This window comes from Pipra filicauda, unplaced genomic scaffold, assembly GCF_003945595.2.
Source record: "Pipra filicauda isolate LSUMZ 115617 unplaced genomic scaffold, ASM394559v2 scaffold893_size57409_pilon, whole genome shotgun sequence".
NCBI lineage: Eukaryota > Metazoa > Chordata > Aves > Passeriformes > Pipridae > Pipra > Pipra filicauda.
In genome coordinates, this window is record NW_024105079.1 from 40,031 (window position 1) to 57,397 (window position 17,367).

General features: G+C 54.2%; 1 protein-coding gene and 3 long non-coding RNA genes across 5 annotated transcripts; 2 read left to right on the top strand and 2 right to left on the bottom strand.

Moving 5' to 3' along the window:
• Positions 1-373: 373 nt before the first annotated feature.
• Positions 374-2,365, top strand: LOC120325232. Its single transcript, XR_005567126.1, has 4 exons — positions 374-752; positions 1,433-1,465; positions 1,585-1,599; positions 2,325-2,365. It is a non-coding gene; the product is annotated as an uncharacterized LOC120325232 (long non-coding RNA).
• Positions 2,366-2,713: 348 nt separating this feature from the next.
• LOC113997235 lies at positions 2,714-3,313 on the top strand. Its single transcript, XR_003544037.2, has 2 exons — positions 2,714-2,779; positions 3,173-3,313. It is a non-coding gene; the product is annotated as an uncharacterized LOC113997235 (long non-coding RNA).
• Positions 3,314-6,370: 3,057 nt separating this feature from the next.
• On the bottom strand, positions 6,371-7,158 carry LOC113997236. Its single transcript, XR_005567125.1, has 3 exons — positions 6,851-7,158; positions 6,599-6,724; positions 6,371-6,506 (listed from the first exon to the last, which is right to left on the bottom strand). It is a non-coding gene; the product is annotated as an uncharacterized LOC113997236 (long non-coding RNA).
• An 11-nt stretch (positions 7,159-7,169) lies between these two features.
• Positions 7,170-17,325, bottom strand: LOC113988720 (ankyrin repeat domain-containing protein 26-like). Of its 2 annotated transcripts, XM_027722572.2 has the most exons (13): positions 16,948-17,325; positions 16,685-16,778; positions 15,938-16,219; positions 15,444-15,679; positions 13,638-13,770; positions 12,155-12,436; positions 11,223-11,458; positions 10,322-10,546; positions 9,212-9,858; positions 8,885-9,051; positions 8,385-8,530; positions 8,023-8,273; positions 7,170-7,904 (listed from the first exon to the last, which is right to left on the bottom strand). In XM_027722572.2, exons 3-8 carry the CDS (start codon positions 16,190-16,192, stop codon positions 10,345-10,347), a joined length of 1,344 nt encoding a protein of 447 aa, XP_027578373.2. In that variant the 5' UTR covers positions 16,193-16,219; positions 16,685-16,778; positions 16,948-17,325; the 3' UTR covers positions 7,170-7,904; positions 8,023-8,273; positions 8,385-8,530; positions 8,885-9,051; positions 9,212-9,858; positions 10,322-10,344. The 2 variants fall into 2 exon arrangements, with proteins under 2 accessions (XP_027578373.2, XP_039246899.1); XM_039390965.1 differs by having other exon boundaries at positions 8,885-9,858.
• Between the last annotated feature and the right edge of the window lie 42 nt (positions 17,326-17,367).

Genomic DNA, 17,367 nt, shown 5'->3' on the forward strand with positions numbered 1-17,367 from the left:
ACCCCAGCACTTCCCTGGGCCCAGCCCTTGTGTGCCAGGGCCAGCATTGCCCAGTGCTCCCCAGTGCCTGCCCAGACTGGAGAGCCCAGTCACCCGCCTGTGCCCATTGCCCGTCAGCCTCTTTATCTCCCAGCTCCCTGTTTCCCTGATCCCGGGGTCCTGGTGCCCCAAGAAGGGGGGCAGTGCCTGCCCTGCGTTCAGCCAAGGGGCTGAAGTGGGAACAGGGACAATTGTGCTCAGACACACCGGGTTTGGGGCTGGGCTGAGCTCTGGGGTGTCCCAGAGGGAAAGTTCTGGGAAGGGATGGGCAGGAGCACATGAGTGGATCAGGCTTTGGGGACTGCTGGAGGATGGATTGTGTTGTGTGGGATTGTCCCCACAGGGTATGCAGCTGCTTTCAGCTCCCTGCCCACCCCCTTGGCACCCCCAGGGGCCTGGGCCCTTCCAGGGGCAGCTGCCCCGTGCAGGAAGCTGGAGGGATGCCGGGGAAGGTGGCTGGATGGGTGCCGCAGGCGGGATGGACTCTGTGCCAGGGCTGGGCTTGTGGCCAGGGCTGGGGGCTGTGCCCAGCCGGGCTTTGCCCCGGGGGCTCTCGGGGAGGGGGCAGGGAGGAGTCCCGGCAGGGATAAATGTGCTCCTGCCCTTGTGCAGCCTCAGCCAGCGCTGCCCAGGCCCAGAGGAAGATGAAGGTCGCTGTGCTCAGCGTGGCCCTGCTCTTCACCATCCTGCTGAGCCCCCCGGCAGATGCCAAGGTGAGGCCCCCATGCCACGGCCATGGGCTCAGGGATGGGCCCCTTCCCAATCCAGGGGCTCCCTCAGCACTCCCCAGCACCCCCAGCCCCGGGCCAGGCCACTTTCTTCTGGCCACAATTCCCTCTCTCCTTCCCCTTCCCACAATTCAACTCCTGCTGCTGCAGCTCCGCTTCCTCACGGGATGCTTGCACCCGGTTCCGTCCTGGCACAGTCCCAACGCTTCCTGCTCTTTCTGACCCCAAATCCCACCTTTTTGGACCTCCCCATCCCATCCTCTTGGTCCCCTGGGGCATCTCCCCACCATCTCCTCTCTTTCCCGGCCAAGGCAAAGGCCCAACCCAAACTGGGTGGAACTGGGCCAAGCCCCACTGGAGTCCAAGGAGGACAAACAGGCCCAAGCTCCACCCTGGGCTCAAGTGGGACAAGGCCTGGCCAGGCTGAACTGGCACCAACTGGGAAGTGCCCTGCCATGGCCCCTTCCCAGGGCCTTTCCTCCAGGCTTTGCCCTCAATGCCTTGCCTTTCCCCCTGCACTGGTGTCCCCAACTTGCCTGGCAGCCGCAATCCCAAAGAGCCCCGCTCAGCCCGGGGTGCAGCCGGGGCTGGAGGGGGTGGGGACACCCGTGTCCCCCCAGCCCCACAAGGCCAACCCCAACCAAGCCTTTGTTCTCCTCCTGCAGCCCTTTCAGGCCAGCGGCGATGCCTGTGGGGGGGTAAGTCCGGGAGTTGGGGGGCACCCAGTGTGGGAAGTGGGGGGCACTTTGGGCCCCCCATCCCTTCCTGGCACTGGGGACACCCCAGTGACCAGTGACGTCTCCTTGTCTCTCTACAGGGAATCCTGACCGGCGTGAGTACCAGGGCTTGTGCTGGGCCCAGACCCTCCCCTCTGGTGGTCACCACCCTCCAGACCATCCCAATGCTCCCCAGTCCACCCCAGTGTGCACCGGGGAGGCCCTTCCTCAGGGTCCCCACTCTATTCCCACACACCCCAGTCCACCCCACCACACACACACAGGCCATCATTCCCACACCATTTCTTCCCCTCTTTCTCCTCTAATCCTTTCCCTTTCCCATTGCCCATGACACTTGTGTCCAGAAATCCCCTTCCTTGACCCCTCAGTCCCAAAGACACTCCCAATCCTGTCCAGTTTTCTCCCCTTCCCCATTTCTCCTGCCCCCACCCCTGCCCTGCTTCATTCCCTGGGTCCCCTCCACTGCAATCCCTTCCTCCTCACCTGCATCCCTCACAGTCCCATCCCTTCCACACCCCAATGCCCATCCTCTGGGATCCCCAATTCCCCCCAGTTCACCTCTTTGGGTCCCCTCCTCCTTCCCCCCACCCTCCTGCAGGCCCTGAATTCCCCTGGCTCTCCTTGTCTCCATCCCCACCCTGGGCCCTGCAGGAACAGGGATCCCGGGGGAAACTGGGTGCAGTGGGGCTGGGGGGAGCAGAAGGGATTTTCCTCCTCAGAGGAGAAACCAACCATGGGCTGGGGGGTCTGGGGACACCCGTGTCCCTCCCACAGCCCCACAGGGGCCAATCCTGCTTAAACCTTTGCTCTCCTTCCCCAGCCAATCGGGGGAATAGCAGGAGGTGGATGTATTGGGGTAAGTCCTGGAGTTGGGATGCCCCCAGTGTGGGAAATGGGAGGAAATGTAGTCCCCCCATCCCTCCTGGGCCTGGGAACACCCCAGTGACCAGTGACACCTCACACTCTCTCTCCAGGGAGGCATGGATATCGGTCGAGTGAAGAGGTCTGAGGTGGGTACCCCGAGTTCTGCTGGGCACAGACCCTCCCCTCTCATGGCCATGACCCTCCCTTGCATCCCAGTGTGCCCCAGTCCACCCCAGTGTGTCCCACTCAAGCCCAGTGTGTCCCAGTCCACCCCAGTGTGCCCCAGTACATCCCAGTGTGTCCCAGTTTACCCCAGTGTGTCTCTAACCCTGCCTTTGTCCCCAGCCCCCCATAGTTGACCTGGTGGAGCTGCTGCGTGAGTGACACTCGGCTGCCTCTCTGCATGTCCAGGTGAGAAATATGGGAGGGTCCTCAGCCCCCCAAGGGAGCCTGGCAGGGCCCTGGGGGGTCCCTGAGCCCTCTGCAGTGGGCAGAGCTTGGGGACAGCAGAGGGACACACAGGGGGCTGTCCCTGCTCCGTGTTCCGGGGCAGCTGGACAGAGCTGCCCCCAAGCCTGGCCTTGCACTGGGGGCTCTGCAGACCCCCAGGCTCACCGGGAGGGCAGGGAGGGGCTCGGGGAGGTGTCAGAGCATCCCGGGCTGGGGGGCTCTGGGGGCCACATGGATCTCAGCATCCAATTCCCTTCTCCTGCCCCAGCTCCCTGCAGACAGACGGGGTGGGGACAAGGCCCCTGCCATGTCCCTGTGGACACCAGGGGTGACGTTTGGGGCTCTGTCTTTCAGGACTGGAAGTGGTGGTGACACCCGTGTCCTGGCCCCCTCCAGCGGCATGAGGAGATGATCATCCCTGGAGGACCCCCCTGATCCCCTGGGTGCCCTGGCAATTTCCCTGCAAGAATCAATAAACCCCTGCAGCAAAACAAATGCTCTGTGTCTGTCTGGGTGGGTGTGTTCCCACCTCCACGGGTGCCTTCCCGTGTCCATGTGTGTTCCCACGTCCCCTGGGGCACCCGGTGGTTTGGGGGCACAGCGGGAAACAGGGTCTGACTGGGGCTGTCCAAGCACCGTCCCCAAGGAGCACAGCTTGGTGTCGGGGCAGGGGAGGGTCAGGGACAATCAGCCAAGGCCCCTCAGTCCTTCCCTGGGCTCTGGGAGGGATGGTGTGGGAAATAAAAAATCGGTTTTATTACAAGCAAATGAATTAAACAAATCACTAACGTGGGAGTTTTTCTTTACTAACCTATAAGGCATATCATGGAGTTGTAAGACACCAGATTCAGCCTGGAATCGGTGTCAGGGAAACCTGGGGACGGGAATAGGGAACTGTAAAATGAATATTGGTAAGGAAACCCCTTATACCGCATGGCTGGTCCTGGAAGCCGCCGTGCTGCTGGACACTCCACCTCCCAGCACGACACAGCCAACCAGGGGGAGGGGAACACCTCTTCTATGACATAATCAGGGTTGAACCTTAAGAATGTTTAAAAAGCGGGACTTTTGAATTGGAGGTGTGTTCCTGGGAATCCTGCATGCCTAGGACACCCAACATGTGTTGTAATTAATTTTTCCTTTTCGTTTCATTCATTTTGTTTTGCAAACTTTTGCCATTTATCTAAATTTAATAAATGAGATTTTTCTCACACTACTGCTCACCCTCTGCACAGAATCACGGAAAGACTAAGGTGCTCTAGTCCAAGGCCTGTTTTAGAACAGGGTTTCCTAGAGTCAGTTGTCCCAATCCTTGAAGGTTGGGAAAAGCCAGGAAAGACGTAGGCAAAGAAGACATTCAGTATTTCTGCTTTTTTCCTGTCCTGTGGAACAAGCTCCCCCATCTTGTTGAGGGATGGGCCCACATTTTCCCTGCTTTTCCTTTTGTCACCTACAGACTTAAAGAAGTCCTTCCTGTTGTCTCTGACATCACTGGCCTGATTCAGTTCCATTTGGGCTTTGGCTTTACCAACTTCATCCCTGCATGCCCAGATAACATTTCTGTTTTCTTTCTTTGCGTCCACTCTCTGTAAGCTTCCTTTTTATGTTTGAACAAGAAGCTCCTTGTCAAGCCATCCATGCAGACCTCCTGGAATTTTTGCCTGACTTTCTGCTTTTTGTGATGAAACTCTCTTGAGCTCGATAGAAGTGATCCTTGAATATTAACCAGCTCTTTTGTGTCACTGTACTTTGCAAGGTGTTGCAAAGGCTGTTAAACCCAACAAGTACGGAAAGGGGGTTTCGATGAGAAGAAAATTGTTAGGTGCAAACCCAGGATGATGGTTAGTAGGATGATTAGTAGGATCAAACCCAGGATGAATGGGCTCTGTCTGTAGCACTGGGCCAGATTCAAGGAAATTTACCAGTAACACAGTTCCCTGTGACACAGCTGCTGGGATGTGGAGCACAAGTCCTCACTGCTGTGTTCACTTATGAGCCTTGCAGTCATTCAGCCCCCAAGGACAGCTCCGTTTGTGTTCACAGAGATCCAATGACAGTAAGAATCCCTGCCCAGCCTAGTGTTCAAAGGAGTTGACAGTGTAGAGATGGGGGAAATACACTGGGGGATTTGTTCCCCAGTGTCACGGGTTTACTTGTTCTAAAAAACTGAACGGGAATTTTCTTTCCCCTGCTGCCTGTGGGGGAGGGATGTTGAATGGGGAGGACAGTTTTCTGCCTTGGGTGATTACCTACCCAAAGGAGCTGGCTGGCAGAACTACATTCCAGCCTGACAGCTCTCCCTGGGGCTGGGGGGGGGGGCGTGAGGGGTTTTTTTCTCCCCTCCTCTCCTTGGAAAGTGGCACTTCACTTTCTGCCTTAACGGAGGCAAGGCGGGTGTGTGTTGGAAAAAGCTCTGAGGCCGTTTTGCTCTCGACCTGGTCATCCATCTAAGAGAAGGTCACTCTAAACAAACCTACGTCCTGAGGACCTCGCTGCCACCGTCCAAGCTCGCTCGGCCCCGGCAGATGAACCTCAGGATGAAAGGGTGGGCTCAGTTCAGCGCACACTGTGTCTCACCTAAAATATCCATTGCGCAGGCTCGAAGGCCTTACCCGCATTTGCAAAGCCCTGTATCACCAGTGTGCTTGTAACAAATGTGGGTGGAGACCTTTCCCAAATCTTCATTTGTGAAGACTGGCCATGATGAGATGAGGGGATTGAGTCCATCATCAGCAAGTTTGCAGATGACACCAAGCTGGGGGGGAGTGTCGATCAGCTGGAAGGCAGGAGGGCTCTGCAGAGGGACCTGGATAGGTTGGGGAGTTGGGCTGATTCCAACGGGATGAGGTTCAACCAGGCCAAGGGCCGGGTCCTGCCCTTTGGCCACAACAACCCCCTGCAGCCCCCTGGGCTGGGGACAGAGTGGCTGGAGAGCAGCCAGGCAGGAAGGGACCTGGAGGTTTGGATTGACAGGAAGCTGAACTGGAGCCAGAGTGTGCCCAGGTGGCCAAGAAGGCCAATGGCATCCTGGCCTGGCTCAGGAACAGTGTGGCCAGCAGGTCCAAGGAAGTGATTCTTCCCCTGGACTCAGTGCTGGTGAGGCCACCCCTGGAGTGCTGTGTCCAGTTCTGGGCTCCTCAGATCAGGAAGGACATTGAGGTCCTGGAGCAGGTCCAGAGGAGAGCAACAAGGCTGGGATAGGGACTCAAGCACGAGTCCTGTGAGGAGAGGCTGAGGGAGCTGGGGCTGTTCAGCCTGGAGAAGAGGAGGCTCAGGGGAGACCTCCTCACTCTCTACAACTCCCTGACAGGAGGTTGTAGCCAGGTGGAGGTTGGTCTCTTTTCCCAGGCAACCATCAGCAAGACAAGAGGGCTGGGTCTTAAGCTGTGCCAGGGGAGGTTTAGGTTGGATACTAGAAAGAATTTCTTTACAAAGAGGGTAATCAGCCATTGGAATGGGCTGCCCAGGGAAGTGGTGATTCTATGGGAACACACCCATGGAGATGGGAACACACCCATGGAGATGGGAACACACACACAAGATCAAGCAGAGTAGCTTTGCTGAAGGGATTTATTGATCATTCAGGGAAAATGCCCCTGGGCTCTGAGGGAAATCAGAGGGTTCTTCCTGGATTGATCATCTCCTCATGCCACTGGAGGGGGACAGGGCACGGGTGTCACCACCAGTCCTGAAAGACAGAGCCCCAAACGTCACCCCCAAAGTCCACTGCAACATGAGAGGGGCCTTGTCCTGACCCCTCTCCCTGCAGGCACTGCTCACCTCAGCCATCCAGGGATGCAGCCACGCCTTTCTCACCAACAGGACCCACCACCTTCTCCACCACAGGGGGCTGGGGACAAAGGCAGGGTTAGGGACACCCTGGGTGCAGTGGGATGTATTGGGAGCCTGGGGGGAGAAATGGGATCCTTGGGGAAGGTGCACTGGGGTATACTGGGGCAGACTGGGATGGCTTAGGAGTGTCATGGCCATGTGAGGGGAGGACCCCACTCAGGCAGAACTCCTGGTACCCACCTGAGCCGTCTTCAGGATCCCAACGTCCACTAAATGCAGCTGGAGAGAGCCCAGGAGCCCTGGCTGGTCACTGGGATGTCCCCGGTGCCAGCGAGGGATGGGGGGACCAAAGTGTCCCCCAGTTCCCAGACTGGATGCCCTCCAGTCCCCCCGGCCCACTCACCTCCCGCAGATCATTTTGGGTTCCTGCCAAGAGTGCCTGGGCAAGGAGAGCAAAGGTTTAAGCAGGATTGGCCCCTGTGGGGCTGGGGGAGGGACACGGGGGTCCCCAGCCCCCCCAGCCCAGGGCTGCCCCCCATCTGAGGGGGAAAAACCCTTCTGCTCCCCCTGCTCCCACTGCCCCCAGTTTCACCTCCAACCCCTGTGCCTGCAGGGCCCAGGGTGGGGATGGAGACAAGGAGAGCCAGGGGAATTCAGGGCCTGCAGGGACGGTGGGGGGAGTAGGAGGGGACCCAAAGAGGGTGAAGTGGGGGGAACTGGGGAGCCCACGGGACTGGGATTGGGGTGTTGAAGGGGCCCTGTGTGGGATGCAGGGGAGGGGAAAGGAATTCAAGTGTAGGGACATGGGCACTGCAAGGGAGAGGCTTGGTGGGGACAGGAGGAGGATGATGGAGGAGGACAAAAACGAGGGCACTGGGAGATGGTTGGGAGTGGAGAGGGAGGCAAGGAATGGTCTTGGGAGGTACCAGGGCAGTGACCTGGGTGAAAGGCAAAGGTCTGAGGAGAAGGATGGAAAGAAAAGCTTTGGGAATGATCAGTGGGAGGATGTTTGGGGATCCTGGGTAGGACACAGAGCAGATGCTGGGGAGGAGATGCCTGAGGGGACCAAAAAGGATGGGATGAGATGGGAGGCCCAAGGGGTGGGATTTGGGAGCACCATTAAAAGAAACAGGTGGGGGCCCTCCCAGCAATTGACAGTGGACCTCCCTTGTCAGGGATTGCTGAATGGCTTCCTGCCGTTGCATCTTTCATTTCTTATCAAAAATCACCCAAATAGCTTTCAAACAGTGCCTGCCAGAGGAGCTTGAAGGCACTCGTTCCATCAAAGCCATACCTGTAATTCAGGGGCATAAATAGAGAATGTAGATTTGTCTCTTAAGGTGCTGTCTCATTTCTACTAGATGTCAATTAGTACCATGTAAAACATGATCATTAAAATTAAAAACTCTTACCCTTCTATTTCCCTTTGAAAAATAATTCTGCTGTTAAAACACTCACTTCTGTTTGATTGTTTAAAATCCAAATGAATGTGTGTACTAGTGGACACAGACAGGGCTCCCTCACAGAGAAGCCCATGAAGTATGGGCTGGATGAGCAGACAGCAGGCTGGTTGAAATCTGCTGGCTGGGGTGGTGATCAGGAGTGCAACATCCAGCTGGAGGCCAGTGATCAGCAATTCCTGGTGAACATCTTCCTTGATGATCTGGATGATGGGATATAGTGCTCAAGTTTAATGGAGCTGATGAGTTTACATTCCGACTGCAAGGAACATGTTTTCACATCTGAAGCAGGGGATGGGAAACCAGAGACTCACTGTGAACACCCAATGATTTCCAGAGCCTTTCCAGAGCACTTCATTCCAATCCAGGAATTTTGGATTAAAAAATCCCGGTGCTCCTCCATTACTCTGGAAAGGGGACCCTGGTCTGTCGGGAGTGAGGACATTGCTGAATCTGAAAGCTGGAGAAGACAACAAGAAATGTGTGACCCTCCAGAGGATGAAAGCCCTGGATGAAGTTGTCAAGAAGTTCAGACCCAAAGCCTTTCGAGTTTTACGGTTGTGTCTAAACATTTACTGTAGTTTTTCCCTTGTTTGTCCCCTGAAATTGTTTGATGAAAAATCCCCTTGATGTCTGTATCCTTAGACCCCGCTCCCTGATTGGCCAAAGTTTGCTGCATTGCAGTATTTCCTTTTTGGCCACCCTTTCCCTAAAATGGATAAACCCTACCCCCTTTTTCCCTTATCCAGTTACACTTTGCATGCTGGGGTCCCATCTGGGGGGCCAGGAAGAGCTGTGCTTTGGGACCAATTACCTCTGAAGCTGCTCGTATGCCTTCATAGGCTGCTAAGATTTCCTTCTCCACAGGGGTGGAATTGGCCTCAGAACCTCTGTGGCTTCGGCTCCAGAAACCCAGTGGTCGCCCTCACGTCTCACCAGGCACCTTTGGCCAGAGGCTCCAGGAGGGACCTTTATCTCCAGCTGCAGAGTAGAGCACATTCTTTACCTCTGGTCCTGTCCTGACTGCTCCAAGAGCCACGGCATGTGCAATCTCTTGCTTGATCTGCCTGAAAGCTTGTTGTTGTTCAGGACCCCACTGGAAATTGTTCTTTTTACGGGTCACAAAGTAAAGAGGGCTCACCATCTGGCTGTACTCTGGGATGTGCATCCTTCAGAAGCCAATGGCTCCAAGAAAAGCTTGGGTTTCTTTCTTGTTTGTGGGTGGAGCCATTGCTACAATCTTGTTGAGGACGTCTGTTGGTATCTGGTGTCGTCCATTTGCCATTTCACCCCGAGGGACTGGATCTCTTGGGCAGGGCCCTTGACCTTACTCTTCTTGATGGCAAAACCAGCCTCGAGGAGAATCTGGATGATCTTCTGTCCTTTCTCGAAAACTTCTTCTGCTGTGTCCCCCCCGCAATGATGTCATGGATGTACTGGATGGATGGATGGGGGTCACAGCATCTCGGTTCCTCCGATACTGTTGCCTGTGTACAGTTGTCGTGGCCGTTGGCACTTCTTGTCCCCAAAGCTCCAGCGATTCCTTTCGTACAACAAGGGGACCAATGCAGCACCACCTCTCCAATTTTAAGTAGCATTTTCGCTGCCCTCACCACTAGGATCATTGTCGCTGAGCAATGTAGGGATGGGTTAGAGCTGATCTTGGAGTCTTTGCTACCAAACCTTGAAGGCCACCATTAAGGAAACTGGCTACTAGGCCGTGGGTGTCGAAATTAAGGAAAGGAAGCAATTTGTTCCATCCATCTGAACGGTCCCTCACAGGATGTCCTAGGACAGGCACAAAACCAGCAAGAATCAGGAATAAAATTAGTAAAAAGGCCATTGTTATTATTTTCCCTTCTTGTTCCTAAACAAAGCTATGTTTAGATAAACAAAATCCTTCTTGGCAGCTCTCCCAGGAGTGTCCCAAAACAATGGGGGATGTTGACAAAACAAACCTGCTCTTGGCAGCTTTCCCAGACAATGTTCCCACAACAAAAACAAAGGAACCAAAACAATCCCACTTCTGACACCAAAACCATCTGTAGCCAGTTGGAGTTGGCTTCCTGCCAAACCCCACAGACTACAGAAGATTACTACGTGTAAATTTAGGGTAGAACTTAGGTGGGAGGTTCCTGTGCCACAGAGCTCTTGCCCACAGTTTCTCTTGGAAAAGAATGGAGTTCCACAGCTCATTGCTTCCATTTCAACCTTTTTGGGCCTTTGACCACTCTGGAAAATCTGTACCAACCTGATGAGCAGAAGTCTTGGGCTTTACCACAGGTGTCTGGGTGGTGTTCTGAGAGCCAGACTTCTGCTCAGTCCCAAACTGAGGCCAACATGTCCCAGGCCAGGTGAATCCAGAAGTGGACTTGCAGCCAGAACTCCGCTGACAGCGCTGCTTGTGACCACAGATCTGCTTCTGTGGCGCTCCAAAAAGAGCTTGGTGTTCGCCACTGCAAGTCTCTCAGTAGCTCTGAAACATTCACAAGCACACACAGAGTCATCTTTGGCAGGAAGGCTTTCGCAAAGTTCCCCTCCACAGCCTTGGCTACTACTCGACTTCTAAAAGCCAAGGGCATGAAGAGCGTCCAAACCCAGCACATCCTTTGATCTGAGCTTGTTCCCAGGGCCTGTTTCTAAGAAATCACACCAAGTGCAAGGAGCAGCCAGTGGCACCTCCAGAAGAACTCTGGGCTACCCTGGCCTTCTCAAGGAAAGCTCAACCCTCAGACCCGCTGCCAAAACAGAAGCCAAGAAAGAGCCGCCTTATTTTGGATTCACAGAATCCAACTCTCTTCTCCCAGAGGCCTCTCCTTATTCAAACAGGAAAGGGCACAAGATTCAGCTTTTCTGTCACCCACAAGATGAGGAGAGTTGAGACTGGCAAAAAGACTGCCTGCTAAAACAACCTCAACTTGAAAAGACACCAATAATGCCAGAGTGGTGCTGCTGTGGGGTTACTGCTGGAACTCTAAAGAGAAAGGAAGACAGGTCTGAGGAAGGGAAGGGTCTGAAGGAACTTTCCCCACAAAGATGCCACGTTCTGCTTTCACACCTGATGCTGGCCAGATGCAGAAAAGGGATTTCCAAGGAAAATGCAGGAGGAAAAAGGAGTCTGTTCTTACCAGTCCAAAAAAGCAGGGACTTACCTTTCCAGTTTCTTGGTGAGGCTTTTTCTTCTTTGGGCTTCCACCAGATACAGCTCTTTGTACTTGTCCACTTCTGCCTGGGTGGATTCCTTTTGAAAAGGTCTTTCTGCTTGGTTGCTTTTTGTCCTTCCCAGTGCACGTTCCAGATCTCTAATTCTGTCTTCTAACTGTTTTTTCAGTGACTCCACATGACTGGTTCTGATTTCTTCTAAGGTGTCCTGGTGGGCTGCCTGTGCCTGAAGGAGACAGTGCACCTTCAACCACCACAAGAAAAAGAGAGCTCTGCCCAGTACAAAATTGCACACACCCACTTTCAAGGGCCCAGCCTTACTCAGAGAGACGGCTCTGCCTCCTCACTCCCAGCAGCAACCAAGGCAGAACCCAGGAGCTGCCAGGGCAAACAATTCTTTGCAGTGGGAAAGAAGCCCAAATGAGCACTCTGCTTCAAAGCTACTAATGAAGAGACACTGGGTCTGTAGGACAGGGCATGTCCAAAAGGATTCTTCAAAGACAAGAAGAGCTTCCACCTCCACCTCCACCCTCTCCCTCCCATCCCTGGAATTTCAGTGACTCCTTTTCTGAGCACTTTCACCCCTACAAGGACAAAGCAGCACCTGTAGGTCTGGCCATGACAGCTGCAAGTTGCCAAACCCATTCAAGGATGAGCAGTGAGAAGCAGAGCAGCGCACAGAGATCCCCCCAAGCACTGCAAAGTGGGAATCTGCCTTGGGCAGCCTTTGCATTCAGGGACCTGCCGGCACATTCCACACCCATGACAGCACTCCTGCCCAACCAGATTGCCTTCTGCCACTGCCTTCAGCAAAGACAGAAGCTAACCCACAGAACACAGGAGCAAAAGAAAAAGCCCAAACACCATGGCCACAAGAGAAGTTTAGGAAGTGCCTGTGGACACTGGGGAGAAATTCACTTACTTGCAAAAACTCATTGACTTCTTGGAGTTTTTGTCTTATTTCCTGGTCTGCTTGTTCTTCCACCTCTCTTTTGCACTGTTCGAGTTGGCTGCGATCCACCACGTTGGTCTCCAAATGATGGTGGAGTTTTGCCAGCTCTTCTTGCAGCTGGCATTTGTCCAGGGCCAGGTTCTCGCACTCCCCACGCAGGGCAGACAGCTCTTCTTGCAAAGCCTGATTTTTGGCCTCCAGCTGCGTGCACTGTTCACGTTCCCTGTCCAACTGCTGGGAAAGTTCAGCAACCTGCAGACAGAAAATAAAAAAAGGAGCTCAGCGTGGTGTAAAGGCAGTGAATTCTGGGCAAACCCCAAATGGGGGTGCCCAGGGAGACTTTATTCATCATCTGCTGGCTCAGGACTAGACACAAAGTGCAACCAGGCTTTTCTTTTCCAGCAAGAACAGCTTTCCCATCATTTGCCATAGGATTCCTCAGCTTCCCAGCCTTTTGGAGTTCCTCATGCAAAAATGCTCCACGCTTCTGGACTCCAAAGGAATCACTGCAAAGGCAGGAAGCCATTCTACAGGGATGCCTTCAAACCCAAGCGTGACTCTGACAGACGCCGCTTCAGCAACGGATCCGAGTGACGAGCGGAGAAGGGATGAGAGGTTCTGTGCCACTGCTGCACAGGCACAGCAGCCTCAAAAGCACTGCTGGGAACAGCCCTTCTGGCTCCCCGCCACAGGATGGGCTGAAACAGCTCCCCGTGAGCAAGAAGGGACAGATTTTCCCCTGGGAGGCCCCTGTCCTCCTTGGGCCCTGGGCAGCAACAACACTGTGGAGAAAAGCCAAACCTCAAGGGCCTCCTGCTCAGCTCGTGCCTGAGACAGGGCTCAGGGGCTGATGGTGCCCTGCCAGTGACAGCGCTGTTCCTCCCCTCTCTGCCAGGGCAGCAATTCATCTGGCACACCCAGAGGACGCTGTCACAGCCTCCCTCCAGCTGCAGCCAGGCCTGAGCTGGGCCCCACTGCTCTCAGCCCATGCACGTGATGTCCTGCCAGGACGGCAGACCTGCCCATCCCTCAGGCCCAGCCGGGGGATCTGCACTCTTGGCTGACCCCGCTCACTCTCAGGGGACCTGTTCTGCTCTTCTTGCTCAGGGCCTGTGGGACGGCTCCCTGGCCCGGGAGCTCACGCACCCTGCCAGGCTGGCTGCCACTCCTGGCTTGCCCCTCCTCTGCAGGACAGCCTGGCCTCCATCAGCCCTTACACCTACTGCTTTGCCCTCAACATTTGCATCTTTCCCCAGAAGGAGAACTACCCCGGATTAGTTCGAGTCATCTCCCACTGGAACAGCAGGAGGAGCATTAAGAAAAGCCCATCACATCCAAAATGCAGACAAGGGAATAAAAACATCCACATGACAAGAAATAGAGGGAAAGCATCTCCCAGCTTTCAAAAGAAGGAACACCACAACCAAAGAGCCCCACCCAGAGCGCAGCTCACCTCTTTTTGGAATCTATCAACTTCCTTGACCTTTTCAGAATATCTCTTCTTCATTTCTTCCAGCTGGGACTGACTTCCTTTCTCTTCATTAACCCGGAGTTTCCTCCTCTCTATCCTCAGAAGCTTTTCCAGCCTGCACAGCAAATTAGTGAAGAAAACCATGGAACACAGGAAGAACCAGCCTTTCCCCCACAGTCTCACAGAAACAGCACAGACAGCATCCAAGCCTAGAATGGCTTGGCTTGGCAGGGACATTAAAGATCATCCAGTTCCAAGCCTCCTGCTCTGGGCAGGGACACCTTCCACCAGACCAGCTTGTTCACAACCCCATCCAACCTGGCCTTGAACACTTCCAGCCATGGGGCATCCACAGCTTTTCTGGGCAACCGGTTGCAGTTCCTCACCACCCTCACAGCAATCAATTTCTTCCCAGGATCAAATCTAAACCTATTCTCTTTCCGTTTGAAGCCATTCCCCCTTGTCCTCTCACTACCTGCTCTTTTAAATGCACTCTCTTCATCCTTCTTGTAGGCTCCCTTCACACCCCAAAAGACCACAATTAGGTCACCCCAAAGCCTTCTCTTTGCCAGGCTGAAGGGTTGCAATTGTCCCAGCCTTTCCTCCTAGCAGAGGTGCTCCATCTTTCCAAGCACCTTGGTGGCCTCCTCTGGACTCAGTCCAACAGCTGGAGGTCCTTGCTGTGCTGAGGAGCCCAGAGCTGGATGCAGCCCTCCAGCTGGGCTCTCCCAAGGGCAGAGCAGAGAGGCAGAATGCCCTCCCTCCACCCGCTGGCCACGCTGCCTTGGACGCAGCCCAGGACACAATTGGCTCTCTGGGCTGCGAGCGCACATCGCCGGCTCATGTCCGGCCTCTCCTCCAGCCCAAGGGCTTCTCGGCAGGGCTGCTCTGCCCCTCTTCATCCCCCAGCCTGCACTGATACAGGGGCTGCCCTGAGCCACGGCCAGCAGCTTGCACTGGCTCTGGTTAAACCATCAGCAGATTGCCATGGGCCCACTTCTCCAGCTGGTCCAGGGCCCTCTGGGTGGCATCACCTGTGTCAACCACACCCCTCAGCTTGGTGTCAGCTGCAAATTTGCTGAGGGCACACTCCAGCCCTTCCTCTGGATCATTAGTGAAGAGATTAAAGAACACTGGGCCCAGTCCAGACCCCTCAGGGACACCACTCGGCACTGATGGCCCTCAGCACTCTGAGCCATTGATCACCACCTCTGCATGGCACTGTTCACCCAATTTCTTATCCATCTAACAGTCCACGCATCCAATCCTTCTCTCTCCACTTTGGAGAGAAGGATGTTGTGGGGGACTGTGTCAAAGGCTTTCCAGAATGACAGGGAGATGACATGGGTAGCCCTTGTCCACTGAGGCAGTCACTCCATCCTAGAAGGCCACCAGGTCGGTCAAGCAGCACTTGCCCTTGGGGAAGCTGTGCTGCTGCTTCCAATCACCTCCCTGTCATCCACATGCCTTGACAGAGCTTCTAGAAGGATCTTTTCCATCACCTCCCCAGGCACAGAGGGCAGGCTGACACATTGGCAGTTCCCAGGGCCCTCCTTTCTACCCCTTTCAAAGATGGGCACAGTGGGTTTCCCTTTTTCCCCTCACCTGGGACTTCCCCTGACTGCCACGACTTTTCAAATATCAAGGAGAGGGTCTTGGCAACTCCATCAGACCCTGTTGGCCAATGGAGGGCAATAATGCTGGCCAGATGGAGAAGATGGATTTCCAAGGAAAATGCAGGAAGAAAAAGGACTCTCTTATTACCACTCCAAACAAGCACGGACTCACCTTTCCAGTTTCTTGGCAAGGCATCTTCTGGTTTTCACTTCCTCCAGATACAGCTCTTTGTACATTTCCATCCCTCCCTGTGTTGCTTCTTTACGAGAAGCACTCTCTTCTTGGGTGGTTTTGATCCTCTCCAATTCACTTTCAAGATTTCTAATCCTTTCTTCCAACTGGATTCTCATGGAATCACAATGAATGTCTCCAGTTTGTCCTAGTGGGGCCTGGTGGGCTGCCTGTGCCTGAAGGAGACAGTGCACCTTCAACCACCACAAGAAAAAGAGAGCTCTGCCCAGCACAAAATTGCACACACCCACTTTCAAGGGCCCAGCCTGACTCAGAGAGGCGGCTCTGCCTCCTCACTCCCAGCAGCAATCAAGGCAGAACCCAGGAGCTACCAGGGCAAACAATTCTTTGCAGTGGGAAAGAAGCCCAAATGAGCACTCTGCTTCAAAGCTCCTAATGAAGAGCCTGTGGACACTGGGGAGAAATTCACTTACTTGCAAAACGAGGCTGACCTCTTGTAGCTTTGCACTTCTTTCCTGGTCAGCTCCTTCTGCCACCTCTCCTGTACACTGTTCTCTTTGGCTGCCATCCAGCACCAAAGTCTCCAAATGATGGTGGTGTTTTGTCACCTCTTCTTGCAGCTGACATTTGCTCTTCTCCAGTTGTTCACACCTCCCAAGCAGAGTGGACAGCTCTTCTTGCACAGCCTGGTTTAGGGCCTCGAGCTGCATGCCTGTTCCAGGCTCCATGTCCAGCTGCTGGGAAAGTTCACCACCCTGTGCACAGAGAAATAAAAGAAAAGGAAACTCAGCGTGATCTAAAGGCAGTGAATTCTGGGAAAATCTCTCAAGGGGGTGGCCATGGCAACTGTATTTATCATCTACTGGAAACCAGCCTAGGAAACACTTGAAAGATTCCCCGACAGAAAGAAGAAACTTTACACCTACTTAAGAATTTGGGAGACACTTCTGGCAACAATACTTCTGGGTCCCTTGGAGCTCATGATGAAACTCCTCATTTAGAATCTAAGAATTCCTCCAGTGTCCAGCACACCAAATACCCTCAGGGCTTTTGTAGCAGCTGGGGAAAGGACCAGGCTGCTTTCTGAGCAGCCTCTGCTGAGGAGAAGGCAGAAACTGAGCTCCCCAGGCTCTCCAGGAAAACTTCATCTGACAGTTGCCCCACAGAAATAGGCAACTAGGCTCAAGAGTCACAAAAAGGCAAATTTAGCACCAGCTTACTGAGGCAGAGGCTTGCAGGGCTCTCGGAAGGGCTTCAACGCTCTCGCTTGGCTGCTGGACAGTGGCTTCCAATCTGCTGTTCTCACTTGCAAAGCTTAAGAAGAAATACAGCTCTTATGACCAGAAAAGCCAATGCCAGACAAACTGTGCTAAGGAACAGAAGCCACAGCAGAAGTGTCCTTCAAAATCCCACTGACTCTCCCCCTGTTTCCACCCAATCCCCAAAGCCACAGACCCCTCGCTTCACTGGGTTCCTCTCTTACTCTTGCGCGTCTTCTTCCAGTTGGTTCACAGTCGGATTGGTCTCACAAGGTGCCAACAGGAGGTCCTGCAGTTCCTGGGAAGAAGTTACTGCCTCTCTTTTCTTGGCATCCAAGGCAGTCTTCAAGTCAGGAACACAATGCTCAGACTGAAGATGCTTTTCTTCCTCCTCCTGCAGCTGTAAAACCACGGGAAGAATCCACAGTTGTCAGGGGAGCTTTTCCAGAGAGGAGCCAGCTGCTGCTGAAGAACTCAGGTGCTGCATGTCTGTGTGCATCCCCTCTGCCCAAAGAACTGAAATCCATTCAAGTCCCTTCAAAGCTTCACTTCTGCTCCCCAAGGAACACACTGAACACTGTTTTGTCCGTTTTCAGGATGGATAGGAAGCAACAGGCACCCCCAGGTTTCTCGCTGTGGGGACA